Consider the following 23,279-nt stretch of genomic DNA (forward strand, 5'->3'; position numbering starts at 1 on the left):
CCCATGGTATTTTGTTATGGCAGTCCAAGCAGCTAAGACAGAGAGTAGGATGATTCAAATAAGGGAATAGACAGCCATAGAGAAGCAGGAAAGGAGGCATGACTGGTTTCTTTCAGCCTTAGTTAGAGTCCTTCCAGGGTGCATCCATGTTTTTGGCAGGAAACTGGGCTGGCACACAAGCTAGAATGGGGATTCAAAGCACCAATAAAGACAATCTTTTTCCCTGGTACCTTGCTAGTGTGCTCACCCCTGTCTCTGTGAGCCACTCTTGGAGCCAGCCCCCAGTCCTGCCAGCACTAGACTATGTGAGTACAAATGAGTTTGTCCAAAGTACTTAGGGAAATGCAAAGCCACTGGATAAGCAGACTGAGAGAGAGACAGAAAAGGGGCTTGAACATGCAGGGCATAGCTGATTTTGATAAATTGATGCTGACACCGCTTCCTCAGATTGACAGCCAGCTCCTGTGAAAGACAGTAGCTCTTGAGCTGGCAGCAGCATCTGGGGAACCCCTGACTGACCCAGAGCTCACAGGATCTGTTTCCAGCACAGCACATGTTCTCCTGGCATCTCCTCCATCACCAGTAGAAAAGACAGCCACAGTCCTTCTGGGGGCTGCACAATCTATAGTTTCCTCTAATTGTCTAGGGTTTCCAAGCTCCAGGAAAAAAAAAGAAAAAAATCTCCTACAATTACTGATATGTGGGGCAGCAGGGTTAATAATATTTTTTATTGTTATTTTTATTTGTGGAAAAATATATATAGTATAAAGTTTGCCATTTTAGCCACTTTTTAAGCGTACAATTCAGTGGCATTAAGTACAGCCACAATGTTGTACAACCATCACAAATGTTTCCAAAACATTTTCATTGTCGCAAACAAAAACTCTGTACCTACTAAGCAACAACTCCCATTCTCCCCTCCCTCCCACCTCTGGTTATCTCTAATCTACCTTCTGTCTTTATGAATGTTTCTATTCTAGATATTTTATATAAGCAGACTCATATAATATTTGTCCTTTTATGTCTGGCTTATTTAATGTAACGGCTTCAAGGTTCATCCACTTTGTGGTATGTGTCTGAACTTCATTCTTTTTTATGGCTACACAATATTCCATTGTGTATATATACCACATTTTGTTTATCCACTCCTCTGTTGACAGAAATGTGATTTGTTTCCAGCTTTTAGCTATTGTGAATCAAGCTGCAATGAACATTGGCACACAAGTATTTATTTCAGTCCCTACTTTCAATTCTTTGGAGTGTGTATCCAGTTAGTGGAATGCTGGGCTGTACAGTAATTTTTATGTCCTACTTTTTGAAAAACCACCATATTGTTTTGTTTTTATGTATATATTTAATACTCAAGTATTGACGCTTATTATGAGTACCAAGAATGTAAAGGTTATAGTTTTCAAGGAGTTTTTCCTCTAGTGGCAGTAAGAGAAATAAAGTAATTCCATGAATAAATACATAGATTCACGATGGGTACAGGTTATGGCAGAAAACTATAAAAAGCAAAGACAGGTGACAGCGAGTGGATGGGACTCAATTGCAGGGTTGAGAGGGGCATCCCTGTGGGAAGGATACTTTAGCTGGGACATGAAGAATGAATAGGGGTCAGCCAGGTGAAGGAGGGGAAAGACCAAGCTGGGGCTGGTAGCAAGTGGTCCAAAGGTGGGTAAAAGAAACCAGAACAAGAGGAAAGTGGAACAGAAATGACCAGGGCCACACTTGCTAGGACCCATAGGCAACATCAAGGATTAGAGGATGTTTCTAAAGCATAATGGGAAAAAAAAGTTTTTAAGCAGGAGAGTGGAGTGACCACAGAAGTATTTCAAACACCTTTTTCTTTAAGTCCATACCAATTTCCTTCTAGAATACTCAGAAGTTTTCAAAAAAAAATGTATTATGGAAAAAATAAAACAAAATAGAAGCATATAATGAACTCAAAGATGGCCAGCTCATGGCCCATTTTTCTTCTTCTCCCTCCCCCCAGCCACCCCCATGTACTTTCCCTTCCTACACTCCAGGCTATCCTGACGTTTATCCCTGACACCATTAAATAGGCCTTCTCTGAATATTTCCAATACATATGTGAAAGATATAGATTCTTTTTTAAAACAGAGCCCTAAAACCATTATCCCACCTAAAAATATAATAATCATTCTCTAATATCATCAAATGTCCAATGTTCAGACTTCCCCAACTGACACACATTTTTTTTTACGAATAGTTTGCTTGAACCAAGATGTAAATATAATACACACATTACAATTGGTTAAAATACTTCTTAAGTCTGCTTTAAGCCACAGGCTGCCCCTTCCTTCATTCATTCCGACATTCCCTTTGCAACTCCATGGACTAAGCTCAGTGCAAGACCCTGGAAACCAGAGGAGATGGTAACCTACCCAGAGAGCTGCTACCATCCGTGGAGCAATCTCTGTGGTCACAATCCACAGAGGCCTGCTAAAGAGAAGGTAGGTGGCAGGGTGGGGTGGGGGTGCAGTATGGTAAAAGCACAAACTGGGATCATAGGAGTCTGGACCAGGATCCTCTGTATTTCTGAGAGGGAATCTACCTGTTGCATCTCAGCTAACTGCTCTCTCTGAAAGCCACAGGCAACCCATCCAAGAGGGAAGAGATCATGCCTGGCTGAAACCACAGAAAGCCTAGTCTTCCTGGAAAAACCTGATGGTGAACACACCCACCACAAGATGGCACTCACAGATTTCTTTGTTTTTAATTCCTACCTACCCATAGACAATGTCTACACCAAACTGAAATCACCACCATATTGGACTCACTGCCAGTTGACCTGGCTTCTTGTCTGATCATTTTGTCTTCATGTTCTACTTGTAATTTTTCCTCTTTGGGGACATCAGGACTGGGTGTTTGGATATGAGAAATTATTTTGAGACCCAGTGGTATCCAGGGAGGGAAAGGAGGCCCCCATGAATGACTCTCTGCTCGAAGGCCTGGGCAGCATGAGTGGCCACAGGAGACACACCCACCTGAGCTATTTTGTTCACCATCCTTCGTAAGCTGGAGCATGCAAGATAATTGTCTTCCCTCAAGACAATAAGATGCCATTTTATAAAAATTTGTCAAAAATGGAGAAGTCTAAGAATTCCAAGTATGAGAGAGGATATGGATCTACAGAATCCAATTACATGCTGTTAGTAGGAATGTTAATTGATGCACTGACTTTGGAGAATAGATTAACACTACTCTTTAAAGTTAAGCATTCATTCATCCTGTAACTAGTAATTTCATTCCTAGTTGAATACCTAAGGAAAGATTTTACCCACATTCAACACAGACATGGAAAAGAGTATTCACAGCAGCCGTTTTCACATTAGCAAAATCCTGGAAACAACATCAGAAAGTGGATGAACAAATGCTGTGGTATATTCACACAAAGGAATATTATACAGTGGTCAAAACATTCTTCCATTGCTATATCATTCCCCAAATGGCAAAACTGTAAAGATGGAGAACAGATTAGCAGTTGCCAAAAGACAGGGGTAGAGTGGAAGCCAAATGAAACTGTAAAGGGGTAGCACCAGGAAGTTTCTTTCTGATGATGGAACAGTTCTATATCTTTTTTCTTTTCTTTTCTTTTCTTTTCTTTTTTCTTTTCTTTTTAATTTTTTTTCTGAGATGAAGTCTCACTCTTGTCCCCCAGGTTGGAGTGCAATGGCATGATCTGGGCTCACTACAAGCTCTGCCTCCTGGGTTCAGATGATTCTCCTGCCCCAGCCTTCTGAGTAGTTGGGATTACAGGCATGTACCACCACGCCCAGCTAATTTTTGTATTTTTAGTAGAGACGAGGTTTCACCATGTTGGTCAGGCTAGTCTCGAACTCCTGACCTCAGGTGATCTGCCAGCTTCAGCCTCCCAAAGTACTGGGATTACAAGTGTGAGCCACTGCACCCCTCCAGTTCTATATCTTGATTGTGGTAGTGGTTACATGAATCTACATATGGGGTCAAACTGCTTAAAACTATACACACACACACACACACACACACACAAAATTGAGTGCGTGTAAAAACGAGTGAAATCTGAACAGCGTCTCTGTCTTGTCTAACAGTGCTGTACTAATATTGGTTTCCTGATTTCACATCGTATCACTGCTATATAAGATGTCACCATGACTAAAGGGTTCTCGTGACCTGATGTACCATTTTTGTAACTTTCTGTGAGCTTTATTATTTCAAAATAAAAAGGTGTTTTATTTTAAAATTTAGTGAATGCAGGGACACACAACAATATGGATCAATCTTAGCCATAATATTCAAGTGAAGAAAGAAAATGATGAAGGATTAGGATACTGTTTTTATAAAATTAAGAGAAAGGAAAATAACTGATTGACGCAAATGTAACAAAACTGTACAAAGAAGAAAAGCAAATTAAAAACAAAAACAGGATATGATATAATGGTTAAAGAAGAAGCCAAGGACCGGGTTTGAGGTATGCCATTTTACCAACACCTGTGCCACTACACAGACTGAGAGAGTGCACGCAGTTATAGTTTTCATTCCTTGGCATGCAAAGCGAGCATGAGTTGGTGCAGGGCAGGTGCCTGATGCCTCTCACCTTCACTCCTGTGGCCATGTCCGCCATGGAAAGGACTTCTCCTATGACTAGGCTTCAGCTGACAAAGTTCTTTGTTTTTTCTGCCTGAAAACATGACAGACTCAATATCAAGATTTCCTTATGGTTTTCTGACTTGTTAAATTCACAGTCTTTATAATAAATGCATGTTACTTTTATAATAAAAAAAACAAAATAAAAGCAATTTTTGAATTAAGAAATAATTCTGTCACTCTACTAAAGTAAACATTTTCATCTTTTTTTAAAAAATGTGGCTTTCTGGTCTCTAACCATGTTAGTGTTAATGACTCTTTTTATACAATAGCCATCAGCATCTGCATGCAGGCCAGCCTGCGACTGACTCACCTCTCGTCTTGCTTTGCCTTCTCCAGGTTTGTCCCTCCTAGCTCCTGGTGTTCCCTTTACAGGCCAGCACCCCCACAGTTCTCTCCAGCTCCTCCAGTGTGTGCCACAGCCTGCAGCCTCTCTGCACCAACAGAGAACACCTGGCTGGAGCCCTGCTGACTATCTTTTTTTTTTTGTAGAGGCAGGGTACTGCTATGTTGCCCAGGCTGTACATGAACTTCTGGGCTCAAGCAATCATCCTGGCTCAGCCTCCCAAGAAGCTGGGACTACAGGCATGCACCATGGCACCTGGCTTCAGTGACAATCTTGATGTAAGGATGGAGGATTGGGAACGTCTGAGAGCATTCTGGACACAGGAAAATCAGTACTTTTACTTTGCATCTGTAGGCCATCTCAGGGCTTTGATGATTTAAAAATTATGAGGTCCCAATTCCCTCTCATCACTCATTATACACAACAGCAACAAATCCCAAGGCTATACGGGCATACTCTTCTCCACCAGTGATGAATGAGACATGGCAAAAACACTGCACGTTTCATTTTAAAAATTCAGAGGCAGCCGGCATTTCCTTAGAAGGTGGTGGGCCCTTGAGTGGGCAAAGTGCAGCTGCCCATTGTTGAAATCAGTGCTAGTTGTCCTTGTTTGCCAGTCTCTTCTGAGACCCAGACAAAAACTTTGGTGCTTGTTACCCATGTGTGTATGTGTATGTACATGTGTGTGCTATGTCTGTGTGCATGTGTCCATGTATGCATGTGTGTATGTGCATGTCTGTGTGTATCAGTGTGTGTGTGTGTGTGTGTGTGTGTGTGTGTGTGTGCACTGCTCCACCAGCAGCAGGATGATAACTAACCTTCCTTGGATGTCTTTCAACTTCCATATTAGCTAAAGCCCTCATCTCAAACACTCTAGATTTCCCCTCCCATAGATTTTTACAATGTTTCTCTCAAGCATTATTAATTTGATCAAACAGCAGGCTGTCAAGATTGATGACTTATCATGGCTCCAACCCAACACATCTTGTATTGATTTTTCCTAAAATATCTCCAGGCTTCAGCATAAATCTTCACTGCATGACTCCAGCTTCAGCTCACACTGCTGAAGTTACTACCAACAAATAATAAAAGACAACTAAAGCAGATATTTGCAGACTTTTTTAGAGGGCCCAAGTGTCCTTTGTTGCACAGATTCTCACAGCAACCCTACATGGGAGGCTAACAGGACAGAAAAGACTGACACCACATAACAGATAGAAAATCCCAGGCTCAGGGAGATCAAGTGACTTGTCTCACCAGAGTCACCTGGTAAGTGAAGAGCAGTATCCAGTATCAGAATCTGGAGCTTCAGGTTTTTCATTAGCACACCTTGCCACCAGCCCTCCCTGCTCCTCATTATTAAGCCGGAGGGAGGCATGGGACTTTGAGTGGCCCAGCCTTCCTCATTGGCCTGATTTTTCACCACCAGCCTTGTCCCCAAAGAGCACCTGACATCAACCTCTCTTGGGTCCCCAGTTCATCTTTCTGAGAATCACCCTTTCTAGAATCATCACAACAAACCCATCCTTGCCACCAGCTCTGTTTTAGCCAAACCAAAATCATCAGGAATAAGTACTGCCCCCTAATTTCCAACTATTCGTAGCTTTCTTCATATTTCATTCTCTTCATGTACACTGTCAATGCAGGTGTATGACTTTCTATTAATGGTGTTCAACTGTGGTCATTTTTACTCACCACTTGAAATAATTGCAAGGAAATTTACTGAAGAATCAACCTGAAATTTAGCCACCATAGAGCATTACAAATTATCTATGACAATTATTTCCCTTCCCTTTTCTCTGCAGGAGACTGTGACCTTTGCTATTAGATCTGATGGGAAATGACAATAGGAGCTCACCATTAATTCTCTGATGTTGATTTCAGCATTATTTGTACTAATCCATTTCAAGATGCCAATCCAAAGTTCCAGAACTGAGAATAGGCTTAATAAGAATGACTGCCTTACTGGTATATATTTTTAACATCTTTTTCACACGTAATTTCCCTATTTTCTTTCATTCTTATTTTATTTCTGAATACTTGTTCTTAATTAAAGAATGTCTAATATTGATAAGTTTCACCTCTCATTGAAATGGCAGGACTAACTGAATGCTCTATAATGATAATGATCAATCAACAGTTATGTGCTTTTCTGCATTCATTTTTGTAGCAGTTCTACTGTATCAATAGCTGTCTTCATTTACACTTAATAGATTCAAAGCAAATTCAATCTCCATAGTAGCATGTAAGTTTGTAGTGGTTTTAAATAATAATAATTCCATAAATGTATGGATACTATACCCAAGCTTATAGTTTATCCTAAATTAGAGCTATTCACATTTATACTTAATAAATTCGGCCTCAAACAGAGAAGAGAGCTTTTCTTAAAATGCTCCCCTTTCTTTGTAGACCACTTGATGTAACAGACCATTGTGATGTAATAAGGTGTTATAAATTCTGCAAAAAATGTATATTTTTACAGAGTAATCTCTAATAGATATATATACTTCTCAACTGAAACCACCATGATTTAGAACAGATTGGATGTGTAGTCTGAGCTGTCTTTCCTCATGTTAGCCCACACGACCTCCTTTGCAACCCGTGGGCAGCCCAGATCATGTTGCCAGATGAGGGTCCCGGGTGCAGACAGGTCTCAATCTTCATTTTCGAATAGCAGTTCCCAAACTGGAATATATGCTTCTTCTATCTTCTGGCTTCAATTTTTGGTTGTGTATTCTCAGCCTTACTGAATACATGTCCTTTGTTCTAAATAGCATCAAATTATTTTGGAAAGAGGAGGTCAGTGGACAATGCACAAATAAATGAGTTTCAAAGATTCAGTCATCCATAACTGGCTTTAAGCAAGACTTTTGCCTCCTGGGCTAACCAGCCCTGGCCTTCCCACCAAAAGACCCCAAGTCTGGCCACTTCTTAACATCTCTTCACCACACTCCTGTGCCCTGGACTATTATAACAGCCTCTTGACTGACCTCCTGTGTTCACCCCACCCCAAACATCAGGCACTATGAGCTTTTTATTATTAGTTATTATTAAAGTAAAATTTACAGCCAGTGAAATGCACAGAGCTTAAGCATATGAGTTATGGTCAATTATCTACCTGTGTAACCATCACATCAATCAAGAACACAGGGCATTCCCTTCCCTCCAGCAGGCATCCCCATGGCCCTCTGCAGCTAGTCCCCACCTCTACAGGCAACCACTGTTCTCTTCTCTTTCTTTGTTTTTGTAGAGATGGAGCCTTGCTTCATAGCTCAGGCTGGAGTGCAGTGGTGTGATCGTAGCTCACTGTAGCCTCAAACTCTTGGCCTCAAGGGATCCTCCTGCCTCAGCCTCCTGAGTAGCTGGGATGACAGATGTGCCATCACAGCCAGCAAATTTTCTTTTTTTCTGGAGATGAGGGTCTCACTATGTTGTCCAGGTTGGTCTTAAACTCGTAGTCTCAAGCAATCTTCCTCCCTCAGCCTCGCAACTACTGGGATTAGAGGTGTGAGCCACTATTACCCCCAGCCTAACACTTCTCTTTGTATCACCATCCACTGTTTTGGCCTGTTCTTGAAATTACACAAGCAGGAAACAGTATGTGCTCTTCGGGATCTGCCTTCTTCCATGCAAATGAGGCAACTGTGTTAAGCTAAGGATATCCACAGTTCACTGTTTGAATGGTTGCCATTTATGAATCATTTATGATCTGTCTAAATGAACTCTTTAGTGAACATTTGGGTTGCTTCCAGTTTCAGGCTCTGATGAGCAAAGTTGACATAAACATGTATGCACAGATATTTTTGGGGACATGTGTCTGTTTCTCTTTTGTAAATCCTTAGGAATGTAACTGTGGGGTTAAAGTGTAGGTTTAGTTTTGTAGGAAACAGCCAAACGGTTTTTGAAAATGGTTTTATCATTTTATACTCCTCCCAACAGTGAATGAGAGTTTAGTTTCTCCACATTCTACCAGCATTGTCCGTCTTTTCCATTTTTAGCTATTCTGGAGGGAGTATAATGTTATCTCACTATAGCTTAAAGCTGTATTTCTCGGGTGACCAGAGATGCTGAGCACATTTTCATATGCTTAACAGCCATTTGTAAGTGTTCAAGTCTTTTGCCTCGTTTTTAAAATTGGAGTGTTTGTCTTTTTATCATCAAGTTCTAGGGATTTTTTATATAGTATGGGTACAAATTCTTTATACCTGGACATAAGTTCTTATCAGATATATGCATTACAGATTTTTTCCTACTTTGTACATTGCATTTTTATTCTCTTAATGCTGTCTTTTGATGAACAGCAGTTTTTAATTTTAATGTAGACCAATTCATTTGTATATTTTCTTTAACATGTTCAAGTGGTTTCTGAGTCTCCTCTAAGAATCCCTGACCATCCTAATAGGACATTCTCCTTTATTATTCTACAAATGTAGTAATTTTCAAGTGTCTGTTCAGGTGTCTAATGAGCCTCAAATTAGTTTTGGAGGAGCATGAGGTAGGGATGAAAGTTAATCTATATGCTTATCTAGTTGTTCCAGCATCGTTTATTGCAAAGACATTGCTTTCCCCATTCAACTGCCTTGGCAACTCAACTGGTCATATATGTGAGTATCTTTCAGAACTCGCCATTCTATTCCATTGATCTCATTGTCCTTCCTTATGCCAATACCACATGATCTCAAGCAGCTTTATAATGTAAGCACTGAAGTCATGTAGTGAGTCTTCTAACTTTGCAGTTTTTTAGAATTGCTTTAACTCTTCTAGGTCCTTTGCATTTCCATATGTGTTTTGAATCAACCTGTAAATTTGGATCAAGGTACTACAACATTTTTAAAATAAGCATCACGTTGTGTTCCTTTTTCCCTCTTCTCTCCCCGCACCATAGCGAACACCTCCAATGACTCCAGTTACCACTGCAAGAAAATCTAACCCTCTCACCAACTCCTCTATTTCTGGCCCTTCTTTCTCCTTGCTGGTTCCTGGGCCCAAATAGTAGGCCAGCTGCACAGATCCTGGGAGTATTCTGTAACAAAGGGTGTATCCATGTACTTCTGTTCTCTTCAAGGGCCTTTGACTACTCCAGGAAAGCCCAGTGTAGGAATGATGAAAGGTGACATTCCCATGGCTCTGTCTAAGGATATTTTTCTCTTCATGACATTATTGCAGGACCCTGACAGTGTAGGATTTTCCAAATTCTTACCTCAAATTTAATACCTCTTCCCGTGGCAGCACAGACTTACTACCAAATCCTAGTTACCTTGAAATTTTTTCTGATTATTAGTGTAATTACAGAATTGATTGATAGAGGTGGAATGAACATATCTTATTGACATTACCAGCTTGATGTACAAGCTTACTTTTCTGCAACATTCTACATTTATTTTAATGGAAATTAATGGTTGCTTATAATTTTTGGCCCATGAGCAAATATTGTTCCCATTATTCTACATTGTGAGAGATAAATATATCACAGGACTACTTAAACACTCTATGGTCAAGCAGTACTACCATTGAGCGTTCATTCAGCACTTCCTATGTGCCCAAACACTGTCTGGACAACTTAACATGCGTTACGCCATTTGAGCCTGACATCAACCCTTTAAGGAAGTATTGCTATCATCTACACTTTGCAGAGAAAGAAACTGAGATGCAGAGAATTCAGGAACTAGCCCAAGGCCACAAAGTTTCTCAGTGAAGGAGCCAGTCATGAGCCCTGTTCTGACTCTAAAATCAGAAACCCATAACCATTGCACGATGGTAAAAAAAAACTATGCTATAACCATCTCATATGCTTTTTAAATAAACAATGTAAGTATAAATACAAATATAATATATTTTAAAAGACCAGATTGGCATATGTAAGCCTGTTACCAGTTATTTTTGGACAACAGAATTTTGAAACTGTGTGTGTATGCTTACCTGTATTTTTAACCTTTCTGTAATGAACATATATTACTTTGGATAATGAGAAATTTTTCAGCATTTTTCGCAGTGATGGTTTATGCTTCTTTGTATAGTGTCTGTCTATAACTGACTCATCTATCCAAGCCTCAGTATAAGGTAGAAAAGCAGACTTAGAAAACTGATAAGAGCCAAGTTGGCCCCAGTGCCGGGAACCAAAGGAAAAAACCCAGTGTTTTAGGCTCAGTGTGGCCCAGAAGTCACAGCCCCCACTGGGCATGGCCACTGCTGCCAACACAAATCCTAACCCTGCACTCTCCACCTGCATGAAACTCCTGCCTGCTGGGTAGTCCCTTTGGGAGCTTCTGATGGTTGAATTCCACTCACGTGCCCAAAACAAGCTTTGTCTTCTGGCAAGAAGGCAGCCACTGGAAAGCACTAATGCCACCGGCATTCTATGTTTGGACAGCCCCCAAATAGAATACCTGCCTCATCCTTTGAAGCAGTGTGGCATCTCCCCAGGTGCTGTCATGAGGACAGCCTCCCTCAACCCCACATACACACAGGAGGTCGCTGCCTGCTGGGCTCTGTGCAGCCTCCGGGGTCAGTGTCAACCCCAGCTCACCCAGGAGGGCTGCCTGTGCTAATGGCCCCTCTTGTAGCCACTTCCCTGTGATGGATGCACTCCAGCCCCTGACCCACCAGACAGTTCACACTTGGAAGACAGAGATGGTCTCCTACTCATCTTGAGTTACAAGACTCAATTCTCCCATCCCTCTGTTCTTTCCCCACCACAAACAGAAAGACTCTGCAGTGTGGAGTTTCACCACACACAGTTGTGGAATTGGGCTAACTGGCTTGAATCCTGCCTTTGCTTTGTTTACTACTGAACTTGAGACAAGTTACCTTTTCTCTCTACATTTCAGTCTCCTGACCTGTAAAACAAGCACCATATTTACTTTATGGATTTGCTATGATCATTTAATGGAGTAATGTATGTAAAATGCTTATGAGCCCTTCTTCCACTTGTCCCCTACTTCTATAGGTACTCCTCTCCACTTTCCTTTCTGGTCCTTCCCACCAGGCTCCACTCTTGGGCCTCCCCTTCTCTGTCAACACTCATGTCATGGGGATCCATCCAGCCTTACGGTTCTAAATTCATCTCCATGCTGATGGCTTGCTGGTACCTTGCCCCTAAACATCTCAAACATGTTTAGATGATCACATCTAAAGACTAGCTCCAGATTTAACATCACATCTCTTCTAGGCTTCCCACCCCAGGATATGGTGACCCCACCCTTCTAGTTGAGTTGCTCACCAAACACCAGGGAATCATGTTTACTTTCCTCTCTCTCACTCCACTTCCATGTATCAGTGTCTGTCTACTGATTGTTTTTCAGGAGAATCCCCATTCCTGCCACTTCTCATCACTTTGACTGCAGTCACTGTGGTACTAGTCCCAGCTAGTACCACCTCTCTCCCTGGTGACTGCTCAGCTCCCTGTGTGCAGTCCTGCCTCTCATAACATATTCCTAAGCCAGCAGCCAGGAACCCAGTCAGACAGGTCCTGTTCCACTCAGTCCCTCCAAGGCTTTCCATTTTATCCAGTCTGAAGAAAATCAAATACCTCATAAGGCCCTTCATACTCCAGGGACTCACCATCTCCCTGGTTGTCACCATTTCTCTCCTCCTCACTCACACTACTCACACCACATGGCACCTGTGATTCCATTAACAAGCCCAGGACACACCCACCTTAGGCCCTTCGTGACTGCTGTTCCCTCTGCCTGGATGCTGTTCACTGACCTCCAGCTGTGTCACTTCTCCACCTCTTAGGCATCTGCTCCAATGTCACCTCATCATGAGGCCCCCACCTGTCCCTCTGACTCTCCTGAACACCTTGACATCTTCACTTAAAATAATCAACACATACACAACAAAAAATTTGCTATTTTAACTATTTTTATGTGTACAATTCTCTGGCACTGAGTATATTCACAGCGTTATGCAATCATCAACACTATCCTTCTCCAGAGCTTCTTAATCTTCTCAAACTGAAAATCTGCACCCATTAAACACTAGATCCCACTTCTCCCTCCCCTCAGACCCAGGAAGACCACCATTCCACTTCCAATATCTGTGAAGTTGACTACTCTAAATACTTCATGTAAGTACTCTATTTGTCTTTCTGTGACTGGCTTGTTTCACTCAGCATAATGTCTTCAGGTTCAACCATGTTATAGGATGTGTTACAATTTCCTTCCTTTTTAAGGCTGAATAATATCGCATTGTATGTATTACATACATGTTTTGTATGTTTTGTTATGCCATTCATCTGCCAACAGACATCTGGGTTATTTCTACCTTTCGGTTATTGGGAATAATGCCACTATTAACATGGATGTACAAATAGTTGTCTGAGTTTTTGCTTTCACTTCTTTTGAGGTATATACCAAGAAGTGGAATTTCTGATCTACATTGTAATTCTACATTTGATTCCTTAATGAAATGCCATACTGTCTTTCCCAGAGTCTTCATCATTTTACATTCCCACATCAGCACCAGCAATGCACATGGGCTCCAATTTCTCCACATCCTCTCCAACACTCATTCTCTTCTGGGTATTTTTGACAATAGCCATACTAATGGGTGTGAAGTGGTATCTCATTGTGGTTTTCTTTGCATTTCCCTAATGATTAGTGATGTTGGGCATCTTTTCATGTGTTTATTGCCATTTGTATATCTTTGAAGAAATATCTCTTCAACTCTTTGACCATTTTTTAATCTAGTTGTTTGGTTTTCTTCTTGTTGAGTTGTAGGAGTTCTTTGTGTGTTCTGGATATCAATCCCTTAATAGATATATAATGTGCAGATATTTTTTCCATTCCATGTATTGCCTTTTCATTCTGTTGATAGTGTCCCTTGACACACAAAAGATTTTGATTTTGATGTAGTTCAGTTTATTTTTATACAAATGTTTACTAAAGTGTCCTTTTAAATTGTTTTCAATAATTAGATAATTTTTATTCTGAAAATCTATCTATGTTTTTCAAATGCCTGTGTTTTTGGTGTCCTATCCAAGAAATCATTGCCAAATCCAATGTTATGAAGCCCTTTATGTTTTATTTGTATCATTAGTTCTCACTCTTACATTTAGGTCTTTAATCCATTTTGAGTTAAATTTTGGATATGGTGTAAGGTAAGCTTCCAACGTCATACTTTCGCTTGTAGATACCCAGTTGTTCCAGCATCTTTTGTTGAGAAGATTGCCTTTTCCTCACTGAATGGTCTTGGCACCCTTGTAAGGAATCATTGACCACATAAGTGAGGTTTTATTTCTGGGGGATCTTTCTTCAATTCCATTTGTCTCTAAACCTGTCTTTATGCCAGTTCCACACTGTTTTGACTAGAGTAGCTTTACAGTAAATTTTAAAATCAGGAAGTGAAAGACGTCCAATTTTGTTCTTCTTTTCCAAGATTGCTTTGGCTTTTCAGAGTCCTTTGAGATTCCATGTGAATTTTAGGATGAGTTTTTCTATTTCTGCAAAAATCATCTTTGGGATTTGGATAGGAATTGCACTGAAACTGTAGACTGCTTTACTAGTATTGACATGTTTACAATATTAAGTCTTCCCATTCATGAACACAGATGCTTTTCAATGTATTTGTATATCCTTTTATTACTTTCAGCAATTTTGTACTTTTCCATGTACAAGTTTTTACCTCTTTGGTTAAGTCTGTTCCTGAGTATTTTATCTTTCTGATGCTATGATAAGTAGAATTGTTTTCTCAATTTCATTTTGGATTCTTCATTATTAATGTATAGAAATGCAACTGATTTCTGCATGTTGATTTTTATCTTGTAATTTTGCAGAATTTATTAGTTCTAACCAACTTTTTGTGGAGTCTTGGGGTTTTCTATATAAAGGATCCTGTCATTTGCTCACAGAGAGTATTTTACTTCTTCTTTTCCAATTTATCACATGATTTTTATCACCAGCATCCATCACTAACAGATATACTAGAAATGTACTTATTAGTTTATAATCTGACTAAAAACTAATAACTAAGTCTCCCAGACTAAAAAGTAAGCTCCATCAAGACAGATAATTTCTGCCTGCTTTGTTCACTGCCCATTGAGCAATGCCTGGCTCACCACAGCTGCTCAATAAATCACTTTAGCTGGCACATGGAAGGGACTTAGCAAAAGGTAGCAAGAAATAATTATTTTTTTTACATAGTATTTCACTGCATGAGTAATAATAAAGGCTTAAAATGAAGAGTTTTCTTTTAATGCAGAACGGTTACAGTGTCAAAAAACAAATAGTACCATGATTCTAGCTGTACTGCAGCTCCAGCTCACTCCCTGGCATGCCCCACTTTCAAGTAATCCCTGTGGCTAGCACAGATGACAACTGCATTTAGGTGCCAATCTACACAGAGGGATTTCTATAAACAGACCACTCTGTCCTGTTGTCTCTGCCCAAATCCCCCAAGATATCCCATGTGGCCAGGGCTGGCCTGACCAAAGTGCTGGCCAAGTGGCCAGTGTCCAAGTCCATGGAGCTGGAGCTGGGACAGGGATGTCTGCCAAAGACAGCACATAGAACTAAGAGCCAGGGGAGCCTGTCCCAGCCCACTAGGAGAAGCCTGGGTTCCAGTACAAACAGAAGCCAGCGGGCCAAGGGGGAGTTAAGGCCAGGGTGGCAGAGCCAAGAGCTCAGACTCTGTCCGTTGGTCAGGAGCCAGTCCTGGGATGGGTGGGGAAGTACAGCGGTCACAGTCTGCAGCACTCGCAGAGGCTGGCACTGGAAGTAGTGGGCAACAGCTCAGGGCCTGGGTGGGTTGAAACTGGGACAGGACAGACATCTTCAGCCTCTTGGCAGATTCCTGGCTCAGCTCCTTTTACACGACACATTCAGGGCTTAAATGTAAATGCTTCCTGGGAAAGGCTGTTTCTTTGCTCAAGGTCTGAGTAGAAAAGTAACCACCCTCCCCACCATTCCCAAACACCTTTGAGGGTGAACTGACCTTAGAATATTCTTCCTTTTTAGATCTGATCACTTACCTGCTATTTCTCTAGATACAAAAACACCTCAAACTGAGATTACCGAAAATTCTGATAAAAATAATAATCATAATATATGTAATACAAATATAAAGCAACCAATATTCTACCAGTTCCCCTCTGATCTGCTGAGATTGAGCTTCCTGAGAAAATAGTGGGTGATTTAAACCAGTGACTCTCAAACTTTATGGTCCCTGGAACTTTCTTGAGGATTCCAAAGAGGTTTTGTTTGTCCAGGTTATAGCTATCAATTTACCATATTAGTAATTACAACTGGGAATTTAAAAAATTATATTAGTGTATATGGCATAATTTTTATAAAAAATAATAATTTCAAAAAAATCCATGAAAAGAATGGCATTGTTTCACATTGTTCTAATATCTGGCTCAATAAAAGATAGCTGCACTTTCATATCTGCTTTTGTGTGATATGTTGCTTTGGTTGAGGTTTATGACAAATATCCAGTGTCTCACACACACATAGTTGAACATACACTTTCCAGGTAGCACCTGAAATGGTCTTGGGGACACAAAGGGGTCCTTGGACCTTCCTTTGAGAACCACTGGTTTAGATAATGATGGTGAACTATGTTCCTCACTTGTGCGGATCATGGGGATAAAAACCAGAGCTCTGCATGAAAGAGAGAATGGTCGTAGGGTGGCGGGGGGAAGGAGTCACAGGTAGGTCCTTCATTATCCAGATACATGTCCCCAACCTGCACTACACTGAAAGCAGCCTGATCCCAGCTAGCTCCCTCCTGGGGAAAGGTAACGTTGAGATAGAGTTTCCCTATGAGCCAGCCCCAAACCCTGAATGGTAAGGACCAAATGGTTAATGGGAACAATTTTGGGGAGATAGGGTGCAGGGAAGGAGGCATAGTGCAGCAGTCCTCAACCCCAGACACACAGTGGGTCACCTGGGAGATGTAAAGTCTGCCTTGATTGGCCTAAGCAAAAACCTTCACAGCAGGAGTTTTGAAAGTTGTCTGGTTGATTCTATTGTGCAGCCAGGGACAAGCCCCACCTGTTTGATGTGGGCTCAGGAAGCAGAGCACCTGGGTTTGAATCCCTGGTTCACTAGTCATTTATATATCCAACTCACTAATTGTATAACTAAACTCAGGCCAATTATTCAGCTTCAGTTTACCTATCTGTAAAATGGGAATGCCATAGGGATGTTGTGAATACTGAATGACATCATCCATTTAAAGTTCTTAGTGCTGGGACTGGCACGGAGCATGTACTCAGGCAACTTGAGCTGTCACAGTCTGTTAAGGTGAAGACCAGTGCAGGCTGTCAGCTTGTCAGCTTCCAGGGATGAGCATCTCTGAGGAAGCGGCCCCCCCATGCAAGACACCGACACAAAGTACACGTTAAGACCTGGGTCTTCTGTCTCTGCATCTGGACATAGTTGGTGACTCCCCCAACCCAGGATCCAATTCTGGAAACTTCAGGGGAACAAGAGACCTCTTGGCTGAGGTGCACAAAGGTGATGTCAGTAGAAACGGGTGCAGGAGAAGTCGGTACTGAGAGCAATGATGGTGCTGACACTGTGCGTGTGTATCTGTGTGTGTGTGCATGCACACTGTGAAATCAGACTCATACTGTTTCTTCCCTTTAAAATTACTGTAACATCTCAAACCTATTACAGATGGCAGAGAAAAAACACAGTGTAGAAATATTTTAATGGCTTACTCTTGGCCTGCAGACCGTCCATAGAGACCCGGAGTGAATAACACTCCCTCCTCAGTTGTCCCCTAGAACATCATCATTACACATTACACACTGCGTTCTGCCTCGGACTCATAGGGTCATCCATAAAAGTGAACAGCAATAGAAAAGGGGGGCCCAGGAAAAAACATAGCCAGGCCTTGCACGCTCCCTGAGCAGGCAGGACAGCCACGACGCAATCGTTTTATTAAGAGGCAGGATGAATCATGTGACACTTCTTCTAGAATTACTGGATGTGGACAGCTTCTCCAGCTGTTTACAGGGTGGAATTTGAGCGCCTTCACACACAGATGTGCTGCTGAGTCTCATGACATCCTCCCAGTGAGATGAGCTTGCCGCACTGATGGCCAGTTTCATTTCCTTCAGGTTTATTGGCTTTTGCGACTTCACACGGAGAGAGGTGCCAAACAGGCCAAGATAATTCACAGAAATGAACTGGAGGGATCGTCTAGGGCCAATCCTGTGCCTCCTGGAGGAATTATATCTAATCACCCAGGACAGAGAGTTGTCCAGGCTGCCCAAGGCCACTAAGCAAGCCCGGAAAGTGGAAATATAATTGGATCCAGAGCTCAACACGCTACATCAGGAGTGAGATTACAGAGGCTAATCCTTCAGACTCAGCAGGTCAGGATGCAATTAGCAAGCCTCATTAAGGGATCAACTCTCACATTCGAGTCTTGAGTATTGACACTAAGTTAAGCCGCAGACATGTTGGGCTGATTAAAGGAGCAAGAAACTGGCCACAGGCCAATATTTCACCTTCGAACAGCCCCACACCGAATGTACTTGGAGGTGACTCTGATAGAGAGAGTGGTTGGCAGCAAAGAGGGTTGAGTTTGTGTGTGTGTGTGTGTGTGTGTGTGTGTGTGTGTGTGTGTGTGGTTGTGTTCACAGCTCTAAATGGATGTTCCATCAAGAGGCAATTTCCTAGCTTGAAAATCTCTGCCCACTGCTTAGTATGAAATGATTTTTTACACTTTGCAAGCACACTCCACTCTGCCATGTGGAAGTTGTCCTGTGCCAAGTGATCATCCTTCCCCACGCTCCCCAGCTCAGCTGACACTGCAGTGCCCTAATCAGCATGGACTGGGGCTGCAGTACCCCAGTGCAGGTGGTGCCAAGGCTCCGCCTGGAATTCCTTCCTGAAAAGATTCCAGGCTTGGTCCTTGTCTCTTTAGACAACCTACCATCAGGGAGTGGGAAGGATATCCTTTCAAGTGCAGATCCCAGGCCCCCACTAGCTCCAATCTACACTCCACAAAGAAAGGCACCCCTGCGGTCTCCTGAACTGGGAGGGTCCCATCTCTCAGTCCTCAGGCTCTCCCTCCCAGAACATGCTGGGCAGGGAGAGAGGTAGTGGGCTGCTGCAGGAGAGGATCAGCTCTTCAGCCTGTGGCCAAGCTGCAGCTACCCCAGTTCAGGCTCCTCCCCTAGCGGGGGTCTCACAGGAGAAGTGGTGTTAGGTTTTTTGTTTGTTTGTTCACTTTGAGACAGGGTCTCACTCCGGTTGCTCAGGCTGGAGTGCAGTGGTACGTTCATTGCTCACTACAGCCTCAACCTGGGTCTCAAGCCATCCTCCCACCTCAGCCTCAGAAGTAGCCAGGAGTACAGGTGGGCACCACCATGCCTAGTTAGTTTTCTTTTGTTGTTGTTTAGTTTTTTTGTTTGTTAGTTTTTGAGACATAGTCTCACTCTATTGCCCAGGCTGGAGTACAGTGGCACAATCTCAGCTCACTGCAATCTCCACCTCCTGATTCAAGGGATTCTCATGCCTTAGCCTCCCAAGTAGTTGGTACTACAGGCATGCACCGCCACAGCTGGCTAATTTTTGTAATTTTTTTTCTTTAGTAGAAACGGTGTTTTGCCATGTTGCCCAGGCTGGTCTCAAACGCCTGGCCTCAAGTGATCCACCTGCCTCAGCCTCTCAAAATGCTAGGATTACAGGCATGAGCCACTGTGCCTGGCCAGTTTTTGTATTTTTTGTGGAGACAGGGTTTCACCTCATTGCCCAGGCTTGTCTTGAACTCCATCAGCCCACCTTGGCCTCCCAAAGTGCTGGGATTACAGATGTGAGCCACCAGGTCCCGCTGAGGTATATTTTTTCCCATGTCCAGTGTGTTAAGAAAGCCATGAAGCTGAATGAACTTGGCTAAAATATATCGCTCCTGATACTGACATACAAAGGAACTCACTAACATGCATTTTTTCTTTCTTCTTTCTTTTTTAATGAGGCCAAATTGACTAAAATAATAATTTAGAATGACAATTTTTAGACAAATGAGACATAAACATTGGCTAAGTCTAAAGTGCTTTAAAAGCCCCTGAAATGAGTTATTTCTATTTCCCAGCTATTTATTTTTATCCCTAAAATTATGGTGGTTTTGTGAACAAACATTTTATTACTTCTGCTGATACTCCTATTCCCTAGTCTGTGAGACTGGAAAAGTGAATGGGTGGGTCAAGGGAAGGGTTCATTAGGTTAGTGGGAGTGGGGCAGAAAAACGGCCTGAGGAAGACATTCTCCTCCACTGAGAGGTGTCTATCAGCTGCCCTCAGCATGAGATCAACAGGCTTAGCAAGTCACAAAAGCAAACAAAACAAAATCTCTAAGCAAACGAACACAGAAACAGAAAACCAAATACCTCATGTTCTTACTCATAAGTGGGAGCTAAACATTGAGTACCCACGGACACAAATAATAAAATAATAGGCACAGGGGCCTACTTGAGGGAGGAGGGAGGGAGAAGGGTGAGGGCCAAAAAACTACCTATCATGAGTTCTGTGCCCACTACCAGGGTGATGAAATACTCTGTGTACGAAACCTCCACAATGTGCAATTTGCCCACGTAACAAACCTGCACATGTACCCTCTAAACCTAAAATGAAAGTTGTAAAGAAAGAAATCTCTATCTCTCTCTCACACACACACATACAAACACAAGGATACCAAAATAACAATGACGCTTACCAGATCCTGAAATGCACATTTTAACAGAGGTAGACCCATGGTAAACTTCACTCTCTGAACTGTCAAAGCTCTCATTTCATCCAAACTTAAATCGGACCTGTGAAGAACAGATACAAAATAAGACAGCCAATAGTTGGTGACTGAGAGGAAGCTGTGGATGCTTTGATTCCAGGCTTATCTAGAGAAGCTGTGTCCATTGTAGTGCTTGTTTGATACTGTGCATGCTGTGTGTGTTACACAGACTGGGTGTTCAATACAGCCAGGCACACGGAGGGAGAGAAGGAAGGATTTCCTGACAAAACAAAACCATCTTTTTTTTTTTTTTTTTTTTTTTTTGAGATGGAGTCTCGCTCTGTTGCCCAGGCTGGAGTGCAGTAGTGTGATCTCAGCTCACAGCAACCTCTGCCTTCTGGGTTCAAGTGATTCTCCTGCCTCAGCCTCCCAAATAGCTGGACTACAGGTGTCCGTTCACCACACCCATCTAATTTTTGTTTGTATTTTTAGTAGAGACAGGGTTTCACACATTGGCCAGACTGGCCTCAAACTCCTAACCTTGGGATCCACCTGCCTTGGCCTCCCAAAGTGCTGGGATTACAGGCATGAACCCCCACGCCCAGCCAAGACCATCTTAAAACAAGACTGCAGCACCTCCTGCTCTGCAGGGCATTGAAGATTGTCTGAGATGACTTAAAGCAGCATTTGGGAGATGGGGGAGAGGGAGTGACCTGTGTGTTACAAGAAGTGGACTGTGGTGGCCGTGAGAATTGCTGCTCAGGTTGCCTTCGAGAGTACCTGCCTCCAGCTACCACACCTTTGAATTGAAAGAGTAATTGTTTAGTATGTTCACCACAAGGGTGCTCATCCCTTGGCTGCTCCCAGCTGATGATAGTTGAGCTTTGCAAGTTTCTAGAGTCAGGCCATGCCTGCCCAGGAGATGACCTGCTCTGGGACCCCCACTTTCCTGCAGAGACTTTGTCATCACTGCACTGTTCCCTGCTCAAGCCTTCCCCCCCGCCCTCTCTTTTCAAGGAGGCCAGACCCGACTGCCTTTGTTCTGAGAGTTCTCTCCACCGATCTAGCTCCCTCCCACTTATCCTTCACAGGTGTTTTCTCCCATTAAATTTCTTGACATCTAACCACAATCTTGGCCCCTACTTCTCAATGAACCTAAACTGACATAGAAGGAGAGGTTCCTCCTTAGCCACCTAAAATGTTTCATGCAAAGCACAGCCTAAGCCTGGAAGACCTCACTCAGGTTTGATTTCAGAGCTAGAAGATATGAAAAGGATGGTTTAACAATAGAAAACCTTCTTGGGGATACCCACCCTACAACAGAAAAACACCAGAGCAAAACACACCCATCTTCCTCTCCTTCGGTTTCAGTGGGACGTTGCTCTTCCTCTCTACCCCATAATCCTCCAAAAGCAGGAGGGGGTGCTCCAATTCCTCTCTGCAAGGCTGAAAGGGGAGGTCATCTTCCACCTCTTGACTTGCAGAGCAGATGGAGTGTCTGAGTTCCCTACCTGGTGTACACCTTAGTGGGCCAAGTAGGGAGCTGATCTTCTATCTCCTGCCCAGCAAAAGCAGGTGGTGCCAGGGTAACATTAGTGGAGTCCAGTGGTGACCATCTGTACCCCACAACAACAAGGCCTAGCAAGGAGATGCGAGGTAAGTCTAGTCACACCCTGCTTCACACCAACACCCCATCAGCAGGATCCAATGGGAAGCTGAGACTCCACCCCTACTTGGTATTGTTAAGGAAAAAGGAGGTGATAGGAGAAAGGGTCAGTTGGCACTTGATTCACTCCTCTTCTTCCTTGGTGTCATTAGTGCCCCAAAGAGAACTGAGCTTCCATCCCAAACTGGTAACAAAAAGTGATGTGGGTCAGCCTTCAACTTCCCCCTTCCTGGTGGCAGCTCAGCCCAGTGGGGAGGGGATGATCTCATATCCTCATTTGAAGGCAACTGAGGCAGTGAGATTCAATGCCCTACTTCAGTTGAGTACGTGTCAGCAGGGCCAAAGAGGGGAGCTGAACTTCTACTTCATACATTTTCAACAACTCTAAGTCAGCTCAACAGGAAGCGGAATATACATGTCTATCTAAACATCCCAATATATCTCAACAAGGGACTCCCTGCTAAAAAATATTCAGTCAATCTCGAGCCACATAATAAAATATCCAAAATGTCCAACACACAATAAAAAAATTGCACATCATACCAAGAACCATCAGAACACATACAAAGACTTGACTAGAAACCATCACAGCAACAAGAAACATCACAACATGAATGATAAAGAAATCAACAGATACCAACACCAAGATTAATCAGACATTGGAGTTATCTGATAAAGATTTTAAAGCAACCATCATAACACTGCTTCAATAAGCAATTATAATTTCTCTTGAAATAAATGGGGAAAAAAAGAGAAAATTGTACCAAAGAAGTAAAAGTTATAGAAAAGAATAAAATGGAAATTGTAGAACTGAAAAATATGAAAACCACACCTTTGAATTAACCGAGTAATTGTTAAGTATATTCACCACAAGGCTGCTCATCTCCTGGCATAACCAAATTGGCTTAAAATCTGGCTTAACCAAATTTTTTAAATC

At 42.4% G+C, this 23,279-nt stretch overlaps 1 protein-coding gene across 1 annotated transcript in view; it reads right to left on the reverse strand.

The window, feature by feature from the left end:
- Nucleotides 1-21,526, reverse strand: part of ACOXL (acyl-CoA oxidase like) — a 389,909-nt gene extending 368,383 nt beyond the window's left edge. The window contains 3 exon segments of the mRNA XM_078348358.1: nt 4,601-4,684; nt 20,665-20,761; nt 21,471-21,526. Coding sequence (XP_078204484.1) covers nt 4,601-4,684; nt 20,665-20,761; nt 21,471-21,526 — 237 coding nt within the window.
- Between the last annotated feature and the right edge of the window lie 1,753 nt (nt 21,527-23,279).

Source organism: Callithrix jacchus, chromosome 14 (assembly GCF_049354715.1).
Source record: "Callithrix jacchus isolate 240 chromosome 14, calJac240_pri, whole genome shotgun sequence".
NCBI classification, from domain to species: domain Eukaryota; kingdom Metazoa; phylum Chordata; class Mammalia; order Primates; family Cebidae; genus Callithrix; species Callithrix jacchus.